This window comes from Phoca vitulina, unplaced genomic scaffold, assembly GCF_004348235.1.
Source record: "Phoca vitulina isolate PV1807 unplaced genomic scaffold, GSC_HSeal_1.0 scaffold25, whole genome shotgun sequence".
NCBI lineage: Eukaryota > Metazoa > Chordata > Mammalia > Carnivora > Phocidae > Phoca > Phoca vitulina.
The window spans coordinates 37,978,603-37,997,782 of NW_022589728.1; the positions used below are offsets into that span (position 1 = coordinate 37,978,603).

Here is a 19,180-nt window from a genome sequence, read left to right on the forward strand (position 1 = left end):
AGGAATGCTTCAAGAATGACATAGTATTTAAGGTGAAGTCAAAAAGAATAAATAGGAGTTTGAAAAAATATTTACGTATCTCTTATAACATTGAATTTTTCAAATGTTGCACTAAAACAACAACACTAAGGGGCTGTGTAGGAAGATCAAAATGTTCCAAATGATTTGTAACAAGCATGTTATAAAGATCGCAACCTTCAGAATTCATAATTTTACTCTTGTTATAATAGAATAGGAAATGCACATCAGAGATAAACCCAGATCTAAGATCCAAGATTGTGACTTTATGACTCATGGAAAATGTGGGGGTAATTTATTGTCTTCTAGCTATCCAGTACTAGGCAGGGAGTATGAATCACTGAAAGGTCAATATAGTTTTTGAAGGGAATCCATCTAGACCACATCCAGACCACACATCCTGGATCTAGCCAGGTGTATTTACCCAACCAAATCCTTTCTGCTTGGTGCCATGGTATGCCTTGCACGGCACTTCTTATCAAACAACTATTAGAAAAAGATGATGATTTCCTAGATATTTCTATATTCAAAAGGGTTCTTTTTGGAGTCAGTATAATTTTAAACAAGGTTTGATCCCATTCTAGTGTTTTTCAAAAGCTGTAACTTTTCTTGAGCGCATTATTGTTGTTTATACCAGAATAGCTTATGCAGTAGGAGTTTACAAATCTAATATACTTTTCTGCCTTTCTACCCTCATAAAGTCTGTGAATAATAATATTTTTGAAGTAAATTAATCCTGCCATACAATATCATGTGTATTGGGAGTTATTGCCACCAAATATGTCAAGAACTATTAAAACATAGTTTTGCTTTGCAATAGCTATTATAAGATTGAACAAGAGCACACAAGAAAGGCTGTTATTCTGAAGACATGCTTGGAACACAATTGTAAATGTAGTAAACAGAGCTAGAAAACATGAAACAAATTAGTTGCATTTAAAATATTTCTGTCTCCAGAGATGTAAAAAGCTGAAATTTCTCAAAAAAAAAAAAACCCAAAAAATCAAAGGTGGATGCAGCTAACCTGATGTGACTAGCAAAAACTATTCTGTAAATATTCCACCATAATTCCATCATAACAAAATAACATTGAGTAAATAATAAAGGGTTCACTACCCTTTCTAAAGCAGAGAAACAAAAATGCTCTGGGCTGGCCATTCACACCAGATTTCAGTAAGGATCTCAGACTGTGTATTTGACATAAGGGACACACAGAAATGTCATGAAGATATTAGGACTCCTCTACCAAAGCAAGTTATAAGGCTGGCCCAGATCCAAGGGAAAGGGAAATCAGATCTATGTTTTGATAGAAGAAGCAAAAAAGTCACATTTCAAAGGGCATGCCTTCAGGGAGTAGTGAAGGATTCTATTCATGTTTGCAATTTAGATCACATAAGACTTGCCTTCAGACTAAAAGAATTTCAGTGGAACAGGTAGATATGTTTATATATCTCACTAGGAAAGCCCATGAAAAATCATCTGAGTCATTGTTAATCACAAATACATGATCAAGAAGTCTCTGTAGATTTCTGCCAAAAGAACATGTCCACAGTTATTTTGGCGGAGATTAACTTAAACTCTTCGTTACTGATACTAAAACCAGGTCCTGGGAGAGTGGTACAGGAGGCTGATTGTTCATTACATAATCTTAGGAGATAGTTATAGGCTCATATCTACTGATTCTTGATCTCTGATCCTAAAGGGAAATAAAACAAAGCTCAATTAAAATTACCGAACTCAATAAGGTGACTGGGCTGTGGAAACAAATAGACCCAAATGGAAAATGATTCCAATATAACAAAAGTTTTTTCCTTGCCCAGTAAAACAGTCCACACAATAATTCAGGGACACAAGCTCCTCTCAAATATGGCTCTGCTATTCCTAAGGCAGGTCATTCTATCAACAGAAAAGGGGACGAGAACGTGGAGGGGGTTCACATCCCTCTTGAAAGTCTTGGCCCGAAAGCAATACACAGCACTTCTGCTCGTATTCTATTGGTGAAAACTCATCAGCTGGTTATACCTAACTGTAAAGGATGATGGACTATGTACTCTAACTCTACCTAGAAAGAAGAGGAAATGGATTTGGGGGGAATAGTTTGGAGTTTCTGCCACAGTGAGCCTTCTGATCATCAAATATTCTTTTCACATATATAGAACACATAGACCCCTTCACAAGGGAGACCACCCTAAGTCTCCTCCAGTTACTGCTTCTAGCTCAAAGTCTGGCATTCCTGGGTGATGATCAGTCCTCCCTGTAAGATCAAGATGTAGTCCCTTGCGGTCTGACACATTTATGAATAAAAAAGTAAGTTATATCCCCTCGCCACAACCCCCAAACACACAGATAAAATATACAATGATAAAACTGGGCCAGGAGAAATGTCATAAAAACTGTAATTCAGGAAAGGCACGGATAGGAAGCATACAGCATTCACTGGTTCATTGCAACAGTGAATTCATGCTGGGAAGATATTTGTCAGTGAAGGAAGTTCTGTGATTAGACACTGGATCTCCATTCTGGGAGGAACTCTGTTTCCATTGTTGTTGTTTTGAGAGTTTCTTTTTGATTCATTTACCTCCATGACCACATCAGGAACAGCTCATCAGAGAGTATTGCCCTTTTTAGGGGTTATATGGTATTGATAGCCTGCTTCCTGTTCATGTGAGTTTGGAGGCCCAAATATTACCTTAAGGCTTATGCAGTCAAAGGATTTTGAGACTGGGATAAAGATTTATTTGACAATACACTTCTTTCAAGAATTTAGTAGACTTGTGGTCAGTTTACATATAGGCAGTTTCATGTGCTAGTATCAATACCTAAAATTGTAACATAGACATAGTTTTCAAATCTTGTTGATTTCTTGGGGCGCCTGAGTGGCTCAGTTAGTAAGTGTCTGCCTTTGGCTCAGGTCATGATCCCAGGGTCCTGGGATCGAACCCTGCGTTGGGCTCCCTGCTCAGTGGGGAGCCTGCTTCTCCCTCTCTTCCCCACTCCTGCGCTCTGTCGCTATCTCTGTCTCTCTCAAATAAATAAAATCTTTATTAAAAAAACACAAAACAACATTGTTGATTTATTTACTAAACCTTATGAAGGTAAGGATTCTATCTTGATTCGTCACTGTATACCCAGAACCCAGCACCTAGCATTTAGCTGTAGAAAAACAAAGTAGGAACAATTATTGAATATATAAAGTGTCTAATACAATAGCTATGATATAACTGGTCTCCAACAATGGTAGCTATTAACATGAAGTGAGAAGCTCATTGGAGCGGAGACAGCAAACCACGGGCTTACTTCTGGCTCTCCCACTCTGCAGCTGGGTAATATTGTGCAAGTTATTTTCCTCATATTCTAAATTTTCCTTACATTGTTGTTGTTTTGCACTTTTATAATTCACTCCCAATCCTTACTTTTTTTTTTTTTTTTTGCACTTCTATGATTCATTCCTAACTCTTGATGGAGGAAAGGCATAATCTTGAGATCAAAGTGCCATGAGGAGCCCGTAGGCAGATCTATAGGGAAGTCTTCAAACTACAAGTGCTATAAACATAATAGGATTTGTTACAAGAAGCAGTTGCCATCCAGCCCAGTGTGATCCATTAAACACAGGCTCCATCTGATGCAGGAGATTTTGAGCAGGGCCTGTGGTATGTGGTCGGTGGTTAATGTACCTTTGGAAATGCAGCATTGAACACACACATTTTGAAATTTGGTTGTTTGTAATGATACACATGTCTAATATCACAAAATATTTAAGGTGAAGCTGGAGCTGTCCAGGTGTAGAGTAAGACCACTCTTTCAAAATGACTGTAGGCTGGTCATCCCAGCCCTGGCTGCACATTAGGGTCACTTTGGGGGGGGGGGGGAGGGGTTGGGCCTGTATAAATACTGTGCTTGGACCCCACTTCCAGAGATTCTGATGTAAGTGCAATTTTGAAACCTCCTCAGTGCTTCTAATTGAGAACCACTGCTTTTGAAAGGGAAGATATCATCGGGAGACACTGTCTTTAGCACCTGCTACTAGAGGCAAGAAACGTATCCTACCTGCATATAGCTTGTATAGATCGTATTACTTGGATTAGTCATGGCCTTCCTTTTGGTCATATTTCTAGATGAGAATTGTTTGCTTCATGAGGAGGGGAGGGATGGGCTGCAGGGGGTCAGCCGAGCGAGGCTCCATGACAGCCAGGCTGTAACACTTGCCTATTCCTCGGCAGCACATCATGCTTGTCCAGCGTCAGATGTCTGTGATAGAAGAGGACTTGGAAGAGTTCCAGCTTGCTCTGAAGCACTATGTGGAGAGCGCTTCCTCCCAGAGTGGATGTTTGCGGTAAGCGCTCCTGCACGGTCCTTAGATGGAGGCGGGGTCTGGAAGACAGACAGTTGAGAATCCTCTTGTGTTTGTTGATCATTCCAGTCCTCTGGGTGATGCATTTTGCAGACTTTCACTGGGTATTTTCTCTTTTATCCTTAACGCTGTGTGGATTTGATCACTGGGGACACCAAGGGAAATAAAATGGTGAGAACAGTTTGAAGAGGGGAGTTTCATATCAACTGGCATCTCCCCTTTTGCATCCAGGCAGGCCCACACTGATTTAAAATCATCTCTGATAGATGAGCCCCAACTCCAGTGCGTCTAGCTCTGGTTGCTCCCTTGGTGGCATGCCCTGTAGCCGAATACTCATTTCAGCCATTATGAAATTGCACAATGTCTGAAGTCTTGATTGCAGACCTTGGTCATAAAAATAAACAAACAAAAAACTCTTTCCATAGCCACCCCCGCTCAGGCTTCAATTATCTTAGGCTACTAAAATTTATGAACTATTCCTCATTTTCAGTTTCTCCACTCCAAGTGGTCCAATAAACAGTTACTAGAATAATTTTACAGAAACCATTATAGAGTTCTCTTCATCAGGAACTACAGTAACTCTGAATGTCTTAAGCAAATGCTAGATATTTCTTTGACCTTCCGTTTATCCTACTCGAAAGTGCACAGCACTGCTACCACTGGTTCTCTTTACCTGAGCGTCAGCAGCACCCAGCTGCCCATTGTCTTTTTAGCATAACCTGGTCCTCAGACCTGGGCACTCTCCTCCCCAGAAATGTATGCCCAGCTGGTAGGTTTCTGCCAAGCGCATGTTCTGCCTCAAGTTCAAAGCCCAGCCCCAAACTCACCTGCTTCTGGAAAACTACAACCAAATCTATCCCTACCTTGGGGTTTGTTTAAACTGTATTTCATAATGCTCTTCGAATATCGCTTTAGCACATGTATGCGTATGTGTGTGTGCATACACACACACACACACACACACACAGAGATGCATACTTTATGTCTTTGAGTGCTTTGGTGTTATTCCCAGTAATTATATTTTACTTATATTCCAGCAGAATAGCTCCCCAGTTAAGAAGTCTGGCTCTGGAGTTAAACATGGGATTGTATTCGTTTTGTGATTTAGGGAAAGATCCTTACAGGCTCCAAGCCTCAGTTCCTCATCAAGATGGCTGTGGGGATTAACTGAGTGTTCAGCACCCCGAGGCCCAGAAAACATGAGCGGGGGTTACGATCCCTTCATCATCGGGCTGGCTGACCTCTGACCCACTTTAGAGTTGCAGGCGACTTGCTCAGTGTTGTGACAGTCTGACCGCTCACAATCTTCCCGTCATGCCTTTGTGAATGCTGAGTTTGCTTTGTTGTTGTTGTTCTTCACAACAAACTCAGAACGGCTCAAATCGAAACCATTTTAGTCCTTTTAGTTTAGTGACGTAGGGATCTGCCAAAGTGTGAGTATATATAGTTTTAAAAGCCTACTCATCTGAAACTGAAATTGAATGATTGGAAAATGCAAAAAGAGTGTGCGAGCGTGAGTGTGTGTATACACCATCCACAGTAGGAACTGCAGAAAATAGAGCACAGAACTAACCAAAGAAGTGGGGACATAAGGAAGATAAAGTCTGGTTTGGTGTATCATGATCTCCAGGAATGGATTAGACTTTTTACATTTATAAATAGGGCACACAGTTTGATTATTTCTTAAGGTTCAGAGATAGTGCTTTAATGTGTGCAGGGAAAAGGGCCCGAAGCTCCGCGGCCAGGCCTGGGGTGATGGGGTGACGGAAGCAGCAGTGGGGAGAGCAGCTGAGGAGACAGATCTGTGCTACCGGATTGTTCTCTCAGCAGCCACGGAAAATTGCTCCCTGGGCTCCAGCTGTGAAGTACAGGGAGGGAGAGAATCCTCTTCCAGTGAGATAAATTGAGACTCTCAGTCTCTCCTTTTCCTTTGCAAGACTGGTTTGTTTTTTAAGGACTCTTCATTCACTGCTTGCTGATTTTTCAACTGATTTCTTTCTTTTGTTAGAATTATCAAAAAGTATGACTTTATCAGATGGAATGAGCATCAGAGAATCAGTCCACATGGCTGGAAACCATGTGAAACACCCATTATGCTGGCCTGCCTGTCTAAATTCAGTTCATCAAATCCAGTTTTCTTCTCTCTCAATTGATGAGCAATCGAATGGGCCATTCATGTTGTTAGTCATGCACTATCGCCTTGTGCTTGGCTGATGAAATAAAACTCAGAAGGATCAGTTTTGCAGTTTCTTCGCCTCCCCTAATGTCAGGCTCAGCTTCACCATAGCTAGACAGGAAATGCTGCCATAAAACAAAGTAGAAATTAAGGATGTATGACTAGGCAGTTAGTATCCATTTTCTTATTTGATCTTCACTGCAATCATCTGAAGTGTGTATCACGTCTGCTGAAGGAGGGAATAAGCTCAGATGTATTAAACATCTTGCCCCAGCGTGTCTGACCCCAAAACCCACATTTAATCCTTCTTGCCAGTAGTTGGTCATCCTTGAATTAAAGTTTTCTGGACTTTCTGTGGTTTACCAGGGGTAGAATGGACAAGATCCCTCCTGTTCCAATTATAAGGTCAGGCAACTGAATTAGAGAGGCTTTTGCCCTGAAGGTATTTGACCACCAGACTCAGAGGTTTAGAGGCTGACTGAGTCCTTGTCAGAGTATTCGTCAATTGAGTTTCAAAATAAGTTGTTAGTGGAAAAGCCAAGTAAATCGTGTGACCCATTTCTCACATACACACATACATACACACAAACACTGATGATCTTTTTGCTTATTGATTTTAAAGATTTTTTTGAGAAAGAGAGCAAGTGGGGGGAGGGGCAGAGGGAGAGAATCTTCAGGTAGACTCTCTTGCTGAGCATGGAGCCCTACGTGGGGCTCAATCTCACGACCCGACCCGTGAGATCATGACCTGAGCTGAAAACAAGAGTCGGACGCTTAACTGACTGAGCCAGCCAGGTGCCCTTCGTTTTGCTTATTTTGTAATCATGACAGCTTATTAATCCCTGTGGGGAGGTACCAATTGAATATATGTGATATACACAGTGTATTCTTAGAACCATGCTTGATGCCAGAAAAAGCAAGAAAAGGTTCTGCTTTCAAGGATCTTAGAATCCAGTTGGGAAAATGGGTTACTCATTCATAGCCTACAATTTCACAACTGTTAAATAGAATAAAATGATTTCGGAAGTCACTCTTAGATATGAATTCTAGAATTCGTATGTGTCCTAAACTCTATGTCTCTATGTCAAGGGCCTAGGGAACATGAATGCAGAATTATAAGACTTGACCCAAACTGAACATAAAAAAAAAAAAAAAAAAAAGACTTGACCCTGAGACTTTACCATGGCCAAAGAAAGATCTTTAAGAACAAATGATACCCTGTGGCATATTGACCATGAATAAGTTATCAGCATTTTTATGCAGGTGAAATAAATTGGTGGCTGGAGCTTGGTGTGGAGAAATGGGGCCTGTTGTGCCTTTTCTCCAGTGGCTAGGTTCTATGAGTTAAAGTAGGGCATGAGAGGAAAGGAGGGAGAGCGTCTTGTGTAACTTCTCTTCAACCCCAGCTGTTCCTGAGCCACATCCTTTCCCCCTGGAAGCTATTTCACTGCCTTTTTCCAGCTGCTGGGAATACTTAAAGTTTCCTAGAGCTCAGGGCTGAAGCTCTTAGTCACTACATCCAGGGACAGCTTAGCCAAAGAATTCTGGTTTCTGCCATTGAGTGGTAAGTGTCACAGGAAGCCTAAACACAACAAGGAGGAAGACTGAAGCACATTAGCAACAGCTCAGAAATGTTCTATGTAATTCTAAGTTTGTAGATAATTGAAAGCTAATCATTCAAGCCCTAAGCCTTTTCAACAGAAATATTGTGGACAGAATCTTTTCGTAATTAACCTTAGTGTCATCATTTCATACGTATCATTATCTGTATTGTACAGTCTTAAAAGGCAATGTCCTTAAATGTCATTGCTATGTATCGATCAGTTTCACTCTTAACTGAAAGCACCCAGTCTGTAGAACATTTCTTTTTTTTAAAATTTTTTATTGTTATGTTAATCACCATACATTACATCATTAGCTTTTGATGTAGTGTTCCATGATTCATTGTTTGCGTATAACACCCAGTGCTCCATGCAGAACGTGCCCTCTTTAATACCCATCACCAGGCTAACCCATCCTCCCATCCCCCTCCCCTCTAGAACCCTCAGTTTGTTTTTCAGACTCCATCGTCTCTCATGGTTCATCTCCCCCTCCAATTTCCCCCCCTTCATTCTTCCCCTCCTGCTATCTTCTTCTTCTTCTTTTTTTTTTTTCTTAACCTATATTGCATTATTTGTTTCAGAGGTACAGATCTGTGATTCAACACTCTTGCACAATTCACAGCGTTCACCATAGCACATACCCTCCCCAATGTATATCACCCAGCCACCCCATTCCTCCCACCGCACCCCCCACTCCAGCAACCCTCAGTTTGTTTCCTGAGATTAAGAATTCCTCATATCAGTGAGGTCATATGATACATGTCTTTCTCTGATTGACTTATTTCGCTCAGCATAACACCCTCCAGTTCCATCCATGTCGTTGCAAATGGCAAGATTTCATTCCTTTTGATGGCTGCATAATATTCCATTGTATATATATACCACTTCTTCTTTATCCATTCATCTGTCGATGGACATCTTGGCTCTTTCCACAGTTTGGCTATTGTGGACATTGCCTCTATAAACATCGGGGTGCACATACCCCTTCGGATCCCTACATTTGTATCTTTGGGGTAAATACCCAGTGGTGCAATTGCTGGATCGTAGGGTAGCTCTATTTTCAACTTTTTGAGGAACCTCCACACTGTTTTCCAGAGTGGCTGCACCAGCTTGCATTTCCCACCAACAGTGTAGGAGGGTTCCCCTTTCTCCGCATACCCGCCAACATCTGTCGTTTCCTTACTTGTTAATTTTAGCCATTCTGACTGGTGTGAGGTGGTATCTCATTGAGGCTTTGATTTGGATTTCCCTGATGCCGAGCGATGTTGAGCACTTTTTCATGTGTCTGTTGGCCATGTGGATGTCTTCTTTGGAAAAATGTCTGTTCATGTCTCCTGCCCATTTCTTGATTGGATTATTTGTTCTTTGGGTGTTGAGTTTGATGAGTTCTTTATAGATTTTGGATACTAGCCCTTTATCTGATATGTCATTTGCAAATAGCTTCTCCCATTCTGTCGGTTGTCTTTTGGTTTTGTTGACTGTTTCTTTTGCTGTGCAAAAGCTTTTTATCTTGATGAAGTCCCAATAGTTCATTTTTGCCCTTGCTTCCCTTGCCTTTGGCAATGTTTCTAGGAAGAAGTTGCTGTGGCTGAGGTCAAAGAGGTTGCTGCCTGTGTTCACTTTAGGATTTTGATGGACTCCTGTCTGACATTTAGGTCTTTCAACCATTTGGAGTCTATTTTTGTGTGTGGTGCAAGGAAATGGTCCAGTATCATTCTTCTGCATGTGGCTGTCCAATCTTCCCAATACCATTTGTTGAAGAGACTGTCTTTTTTCCATTGGCCGTTCTTTCCTGCTTTGTCGAAGATTAGTTGACCATAGAGTTGAGGGTCCATTTCTGGGCTCTCTATTCTGTTCCATTGATCGATGTGTCTGTTTTTGTGCCAGTACCATACTGTCTTGATGATGACAGCTTTGTAATAGAGCTGGAAGTCTGGAATTGTGATGCCGCCAGCTTTGCTTTTCTTTGTCAACATTCCTCTGGCTATTCGGGGTCTTTTCTGGTTCCATACAAATTTTAGGATTATTTGTTCCATTTCTTTGAAAAAAAGTGGATGGTATTTTGTTGGGGATTGCATTGAATGTGTAGATTGCTCTAGGTAGCATTGACATCTTCACAATATTTGTTCTTCCAATCCATGAGCATGGAACGTTTTTCCATTTCTTTGTGTCTTCCTCAGTTGCTTTCATGAGTATTTTATAGTTTTCTGAGTACAGATTCTTTGCCTCTTTGGTTAGATTTATTCCTAGGTATCTTATGGTTTTGGGTGCAATTGTAAATGGGATCGACTCCTTAATTTCTCTTTCTTTTGATGTTGGTGTATAGGAATGCCACCGATTTCTGTGCATTGACTTTATATCCTGCCACTTGACTGAATTCCTGTATGAGTTCTAGCAGTTTTGGGGTGGAGTCTTTTGGGTTTTCCACATAAAGTATCATATCATCTGCAAAGAGTGAGAGTTTGACTTCTTCTTTGCCGATTTGGATGCCTTTTATTTCTTTTTGTTGTCTGATTGCTGTGGTTAGGACTTCTAATACTATGTTGAATAGCGGTGGTGATAGTGGACATCCCTGCCGCGTTCCTGACCTTAGGGGGAAAGCTCTCAGTTTTTCCCCATTGAGAATGATATTCGCTGTAGGTTTTTCATAGATGGCTTTTATGATATTGAGGTATGTCCCCTCTATCCCTATACTCTGAAGAGTTTTGATCAAGAAAGGATGCTGTACTTTGTCAAATGCTTTTTCTGCATCTCTTGAGAGGATCGTATGATTCTTGTTCTTTCTTTTGTTAATGTATTGTATCACGTTGATTGATTTGCGGATGTTGAACCAATCTTGCAGCCCAGGGATAAATCCCACTTGGTCGTGGTGAATAATCCTTTTAATGTACTGTTGGATCCTATTGGCTAGTATTTTGGTGAGAATTTTTGCATCCATGTTCATCAGGGATATTGGTCTGTACTCCTCCTTTTTGATGGGGTCTTTGTCTGGTTTTGGGATCAAGGTAATGCTGGCCTCATAAAACGAGTTTGGAAGTTTTCCTTCCATTTCTATTTTTTGGAACAGTTTCAGAAGAACAGGTATTAATTCTTCTTGAAATGTTTGGTAGAATTCCCCTGGGAAGCCATCTGGCCCTGGGCTTTTGTTTGTTGGGAGATTTTTGATGACTGCTTCAATTTCCTTAGTGGTTATAGGTCTGTTCAGGTTTTCTATTTCTTCCTGGTTCAGTTTTGGTAGTTGATACATCTCTAGGAATGCATCCATTACTTCCAGGTTATCTAATTTGCTGGCATAGAGTTGCTCATAATATGTTCTTATAATTGTTTGCATTTCTTTGGTGTTGGTTGTGATCTCTCCTCTTTCATTCATGATTTTGTTGATTTGGGTCATTTCTCTTTTCTTTTTGATAAGTCTGGCCAGGGGTTTATCAGTCTTGTTAGTTCTTTCAAAGAACCAGCTCCTAGTTTCGTTGATCTGTTGTACTGTTCTTTTGGTTTCTATTTCATTGATTTCTGCTCTGATCTGTATTATTTCTCTTCTCCTGCTGGGTTTAGGCTTTATTTGCTGTTCTTTCTCCAGCTCCTTTAGGTGTAGGGTTAGGTTGTGTACTTGAGACCTTTCTTGTTTCTTGAGAAAGGCTTGTATTACTATATACTTTCCTCTTAGGACTGTCTTTGCTGCATCCCAAAGATTTTGAACATTTGTGTTTTCATTTTCATTGGTTTCCATGAATTTTTTTAATTCTTCTTTAATTTCCTGGTTGACCCATTCATTCTTTAGTAGGATGCTCTTCAGCCTCCATGTATTTGAGTTCTTTCTGACTTTCCTCTTGTGATTGAGTTCTAGTTTCAAAGCATTGTGGTCTGAAAATAGGCAGGGAATGATCCCAATCTTTTGGTATCGGTTGAGACCTGATTTATGACCTAGGATGTGATCTATTCTGGAAATGTTCCATGGGCACTAGAGAAGAATGTGTATTCCATTGCTTTGGGATGGAATGTTCTGAATATGTCTGTGAAGTCCATTTGGTCCAGTGTGTCATTTAAAGTCTTTATTTCCTTGTTGATCTTTTGCTTAGATGATCTGTCCATTTCAGTGAGGGGGGTGTTAAAGTCCCCCACTCTTATTGTATTGTTGTCAATGTGTTTCTTTGCTTTTGTTATTAATTGCCTTATATAATTGGCTGCTCCCATGTTAGGGGCATAGATATGTACAATTGTTAGATCGTCTTGTTGGATAGACCCTTTAAGTAGGATATAGTGTCCTTCCTCATCTCTTATTATAGTCTTTGGTTTAAAATCTAATTTGTCTGATATAAGGATTGCCACCCCAGCTTTCTTTTGGTGTCCATTAGCATGGTAAATGGTTTTCCACCCCCTCACTTTCAATCTGGGGGTGTCTTTGAGTCTAAAATGAGTCTCTTGCAGACAGCATATCGATGGGTCTTGTTTTTTTATCCAATCTGATAGCCTGTGTCTTTTGATTGGGGCATTTAGCCCATTCACATTCAGGGTAACTATTGAAAGATATGAATTTAGTGCCATTGTATTGCCTGTACGGTGACTGTTACTGTATATTGTCTGTGTTCCTTTCTGGTCTCTGTTACTTTTAGGCTCTCTCTTTGCTTAGAGGACCCCTTTCAATATTTCTTGTAGGGCTGGTTTCGTGTTTGCAAATTCCTTTAGTTTTTGTTTGTCCTGGAAGCTTTTTATCTCTCCTTCTATTTTCAGTGACAGCCTAGCTGGATATAGTATTCTTGGCTGCATATTTTTCTCATTTAGTGCTCTGAATATATCCTGCCAGTCCTTTCTGGCCTGCCAGGTCTCTGTGGATAGGTCTGTTGCCAATCTAATGTTTCTACCATTGTAGGTTACATATCTCTTCTCCCGAGCTGCTTTCAGGATTTTCTCTTTGTCTCTGAGACTCGTAAGTTTTACTATTAGATGTCGGGGTGTTGACCTATTTTTATTGATTTTAAGAGGGGTTCTCTGTGCCTCCTGGATTTTGATGCCTGTTTCCTTCCCCAAATTAGGGAAGTTCTCTGCTATAATTTGCTCCAATATACCTTCTGCCCCTCTCTTTCTTTCTTCTTCTTCTGGGATCCCAATTATTCTAATGTTGTTTCGTCTTATGGTATCACTTATCTCTCGAATTCTGCCCTCGTGATCCAGTAGTTGTTTATCTCTCTTTCTCAGCTTCTTTATTTTCCATCATTTGGTCTTCTATCTCACTGATTCTCTCTTCTGCCTCATTTATCGTAGCAGTTAGCACCCCCATTTTTGATCGCACCTCATTAATAGCCTTTTTGATTTCTACTTGGTTAGATTTTAGTTCTTTTATTTCTCCAGAAAGGGTTTCTCTAATAAATTCCATGCTTTTTTCAAGCCCAGCTAGTATCTTTAAAGTCATGATTCTGAACTCTAGATCCGACATCATACTAATGTCCGTATTGAGTAGGTCCCTGGCAGTCGGTACTACCTCTTGTTCTTTTCGTTGAGGTGATTTTTTCCATCTTGTCATTTGTCCAGAGGAGAATAGGTGCATGAGAGAACAAAATGCTATCAGGGTAACAGCGTCCCCAGAAAATATACTCTAAAAAAATCAGAAAAGACCTGAAGCCGGGGGAAAAGAGAGGGAAAGAAAGAAAAAAGAAAAAGAAAAAGATAAAAACAAACAAAAACAGAACAAAACAAAAACCGGAATATGATCAAATATGATCAGGCTGGTGCATAGATCAGTGCCACACACTAGATTTTGGGTGTATTTTGGTCTGTTAGAAGAAAGTGCCTCCCAAAATTTTAAAGAAAAACTTATATATGTACATAAATAAGGGTTGATATGAAGGGATGGAATATGACTGTAAAGATGAAAATTATAAAAAATTTTAAAAAGGAATTGATAAGTTTGAAAAAAGAAAGGATTAAAAAGAAAAAAAAATAAGGGAGAGATAGTGATCAGGCAGGAGACCTGAACAAAGCCATACACTAGAGATTTGGGGTATATTTGATCTGTTAGAAGAAACTGTATCTCAAAATTTTAAAGAGAGGACAACTTATATATATATATATGCCAAAAATAAGGGTAACTACTATGAAGGTATAGAATATGACTCTAAAAATGAAAAATAAAAATTTTTTAAAAAAGGGATTGATAAGATGTTGGTTGAAAAAGGGAAAAAGAAAAATTAAAAAAAAAAAAAGACAGTTAAAAAAAAGATTAACTTCGAAAGACTAAAGAATCATGGTAAAAAAAAGCCATGGATTCTATGTGCAGTATTCCCCTAGCGCTGGAGATCTGCCGTTCTCATTGATGGGTAAATTTGGTCTTGGCTGGCTGTTCTCGCTGATCTTCTGGGGGAGGGGCCTGTTGCCATGGTTCCCAAGTGTCTTTGCCGGAGGCGGAATTGCCCCGCCCTTGCCGGTCAGGGCTAAGTAATCTGCTCGGGTTTGCTCCCAGGAGCTTTTGTTCCCTGCAAGCTTTCCGTACAGCTTTGGAGGCCAAGAGTGAAAATGGCGGCCTCCCAGTCTCCGCCCCAGAGGAGCCGAGAACTCAGGGCCTCACTCCTCAGCGAGCCCCCAGAGAAAAGCAATCAATCACTCCCATCTCCCCGGTCTCTGGCCACACTCTGTGCTCACCCGGCCTGTGACCGAGCGTTTCTATCTCTGGCACCCGACCGTGTGGAGTCTCCAAACCCAGCAGATGCCTGCGGTGCGCTCCCGTGCTGCTCCTCCTGGGGGAGGAAGGGGAGTCTCCCCGGATCCGCTGCTTGTTGGGTCCCTGCTGGAGGAGCAGTGGCCCGACTGTGCCCCGGATCACGGTTTATGGCAACCCCGAGCTGAGAGCCTGCACCTCGGCTCCGTCTCTGCAGCCGGCTTCCCTGCTCCGATACCTGGGAACTCTGCCACACTCAGCACCCCCGGTCTTTCTGTGACCCGAGGGTCCTGAGACCACGCTGTCGCACGAGGGTTCCACCCCCTGCTTAGCCACTGGAGCGACGTCCCTCAGCAGAGCTGACTTCTAGAAGTTCCGATTTTGTGCTCCACGGCTCTGTCATTTGCCAGAAGTGGCTGACGGAGGCCCCCTCCCTCACCGTCTGTCCTCCCGAATATCGCCTCGGATTCACCTCTCCACACGTCCTACCTTCCAGAAAGTGGTCGCTTTTCTGTTCAGAGAGTTGTTGCTATTCTTTTCTCCGATCTCCTGTTGAGTTCGTAGGTGTTCAGAACGGTTTGATCCCTATCCAGCTGAATTCCTGAGACCAGATGAAATCCAGGTCTCCTACTCCTCCGCCATCTCGCTCCGCCCCCCTAGAACATTTCTGATTAGCATTTTCACCCATGTCCCTTTGAGCCAAAAATCTTTCAAAATGCTTTCGGTTCAGCCATCTGGCTCTTCACTAGATGGCCTGTAGTTGAGAAGAAAGGGAAGGGAGCAATACCAACAGGCCCTCCTCTTATGTCTGAGCCTCAGGATGCAAGCATTTCCCAAAAGCCCTTGCTTCCCAGCAGACATTCCTTGGTATCTCATTGGCCCAGCTCAAATCACATGGTCATTCCTGACTCCAGGGGAGGTGAGGAAACCAGTATCTAACGAAAAGAGTGAGATGTCTCAGTCCAGTGCTGACTGGTACATTGGATAATACTGTGAACTCAACAGTGGCAGGGTTCTGTTAAGAAAGAGGTGAGAGTAATAGCTGGGGCACAGACAGTGTCTGCTGTATCACCCCCACAGTCACTGTGAAGGTAAAATTCCTTAATCCATGTAGAGTGCTTAGACCAGGGTCTGGAACAGAGCAATACGTGGTAACAACTGTCGCCATCGCTGTTAGCACGTATAATAATATAACGATTATCATCATTATTATTGGCTTGCTGCTTTACATTGTTTTCACAGATATGTCTTTTTCCTTCAGTTTTTTTTTTTTTTTTTCTGGTCTTGTTTTCTCTCCAGTTCCTTTTACTTCTGTCATGCTCCTCAGCTTTAACACCATTTAAGACTTAGCCTTTGTAACTGCTCATTCCATGGAAATGCCACTTTCTTCTGGGCTATTGAGCTAACAGCTAATTAAAAATATAAAATTTGCCAAGGACTGGGCTAAGCACTCTACATGCAACACTTTAATCCTCCTAGTACTGTTATTATCACCATTTTACAGGTGAGGAAACTGAGGTAAGTAATGGGCCCAGAGTGACAAAACTACTAAGTTGTAGAGAAGGGTAGGCCTGCTGCACTGTACTTCAAACCACTGCCCGATCATGCTGATGGTTCCTTCAGTCCTTTAAAAGCTTGAGAGTGATGCTAAAATTTTTTGAATTTCTTACAGTTTTATGGATGTCCAGAAAAATGGGAGGTCCAGATCACAAGATAAATTGGTTTTTAATAAGTAATATAAATGAATCAGGTTAGAGCAGGCGGTTCTTGAAGAGCTTAAAATGCTAAGCTGGGTATTTTAAACTTTATCCTAAAAAAACAGTCATGGGTTGAAATTTGTCCATTGTCAAATTATGTTTGGGGATTATAGACTCTTTGAGACTATTGTGGAAGCTATGTATTTTCTTTCCAGAAAAAAAAAAAAAATGATATGCACATTAATTTGCAGCTCATTTCCGGGATTTCCAGGAAACACTCCCCCGACCCCCACTCATTCATGAACTCCTAGAATTAGAAAATCCCTGATTTCACTTTTCATCCAATTCCTTTGATTCTCTTATAAATCATTCCCTAGAAAGTCTGAAATTGAGCCAACAATATTTGCTACATCATACCTTAATTAAGCAAGCTAGATAAACAATTATGAAAAACTTTATTTACAGGCAAAGAGCTAAAGGAAAAAAGTATTAAAATTTCTGTGTGTAGTTACCACCACCTGCTGGTCACACTTAGGGAAACCCTAAACTACATTTAACTTGACTTTTACACTGATACATTCTTTATTCTCTTTTAAATCAATATCCTTGCTGTTAGTTTATACTCTCATTTTGATTTCCAATCTGAATATAAAACTTTAGACTGAACAAGCTGGACTTAGGGAATTTATTTTTTTAATTTTAATTCCAGTACTCATGGAATTTCTTTCTCTGAAATAATTTGCTTAGCATTATACTCTCTAAATCCATTCATGTTGGGCGCCTGGGTGGCTCAGTCGTTAAGCGTCTGCCTTCGACTCGGGTCATGATCCCAGGGTCCTGGGATCGAGCCCCGCATCGGGCTCCCTGCTCGGCGGGAAGCCTGCTTCTCCCTCTCCCACTCCCCCTGCTGTGTTCCCTCTCTCGCTGTCTCTCTCTGTCAAATAAATAAATAAAATCTTTAAAAAATAAATAAATAAATAAATAATAAATAAATAAATCCATTCATGTTGTTGTAAATGGCAAGATTCTATTCTTTTTATGGCTAATATTCCATTGTGTGAGTGTAAATAATGTTGCAATAAACATAGGGGTGCATATATCATTTCGAATTAGTGTTTTTTGTATTGTGTAAATACCCAGTAGTGGAATTACTGGGTATTATGGTAATTCTATTTTGAATTTTTTGAGGAACCTCAAACTCTTTCCCACAGTGGCTGCATCAGTTTGCATACCCACAAACTGTGTACAAGGGTTCCTTTTTCTCTACATCCTCGCCAACTCTTGTTTGTCATGTTTTTTATTTTAGCCATTCTCATAGGTGTGAGGTAATATCTCATTGTGGTTTTGATTAGCATTTCCCTGAGGATTAGTGATGTTGAGCATCTTTTCATGTGTCTGTTGGCCATCTGGATGCCTTCTTTGGAGAAATGTCTGCTCATGTCTTCTGCCCATTTTTAATTAGATTATTTGTAGGGTTTTTGTGTTGAGTTGTATAAGTTTTTTATGTGTTTTGCATACTAACCCTTTATCAGATATGTCATTTGTAGTTATCTTCTCCCATTCCGTAGGCTGCCTCTTTGTTGATTGTTTGCTGTGCAGAAGCTTTTTATTTTGATTTGGTCCTAATAGTTTATTTTTACTTTTGTTTCCCTTGCCTCAGGAGACATATCTAGAAAAATGTTGCTAAGGCTGATGTCAGAGAACTTATTGCCTGTGCTCTCTTCTAGGATTTTTATGGTTAGAGGTCTCACACTTAGATCATTAATCCATTTTGAGTTTATTTTTTGTGTATGGTGTAAGAAAGTGGTCCAGTTTGCATGTGGCTGTCCAGTTTTCCCAATACCATTTATTGAAAAGATTGTCTTTTTCCCAATGCATATTCTTGCCTCCTTTAATTAATTGACCATATAATCATGGTGGGTTTATTTCTGGGTTGTCTGTGCTTGTCCCATTGATCTATGTGTGTATTTTTGTGCCAGTACCATAGTGCTTTGATTCTGATAGGTTTGTAGTATAACTTGAAATCTGGGATTGTGATACCTCCAGCTTTGCTTTTTTCAAGATTGCTTTGGCTATTCAGAGTCTTTTGTGGTTCCATATAAATTTAGGATTATTTGTTCTAGCTCTGTGAAAAATGCTAATGGTCTTTTGACAGGGATTGCATTAAATTTGTAGATTGCTTTGGGTAATATGGCCATTTTAACAATATTGGTGTTCCCAATCCATGAGTATGAATGTCTTCCCATTTGTTTGCGCCTTCAGTTTCTTTTGTCAATGTGTTATAGTTTTCAGAGTACAGGTCTTTCGCTTCCTTGGTTAAGTTTACTCCTATGTATTTTATTTTTGATGTAAATGGGATTGGTTTCTAAATTTTTCTTTTTGCTACTTCATTATTAGTGTATAGAAATGCAACAGATTTCTCTCTATTGATTTTCTATCCTGTGGTGACCTTACTAAATTCACTTATCACTTCTAGCAGTTTTTTGGTGGAGTCTTTAGGGTTTTCTATATATAGTATCATGTCATCTGCAAATAGTGAAAGTCTTACTCCTTCCTTACTATTTGGATGCTTTTTATTCCTTTTTTGTTGTCTGATTGCTGTAGCTAGGACTTTCAGTACTATTAAGTTGAAATAGTACTGTGGTGAAAGTGGACATCCTTGTCTTATTCCTGATCTTAGGGGGA

At 40.5% G+C, this 19,180-nt stretch overlaps 1 protein-coding gene across 1 annotated transcript in view; it reads left to right on the plus strand.

The window, feature by feature from the left end:
• Positions 1 to 19,180, plus strand: part of NECAB1 (N-terminal EF-hand calcium binding protein 1) — a 197,189-nt gene that overhangs the window by 165,266 nt on the left and 12,743 nt on the right. The window contains exon 10 of the mRNA XM_032421994.1: positions 4,239 to 4,351. Within this exon, the coding sequence (XP_032277885.1) occupies positions 4,239 to 4,351 (113 nt within the window). The remainder of the gene's footprint in view (positions 1 to 4,238; positions 4,352 to 19,180) is intronic.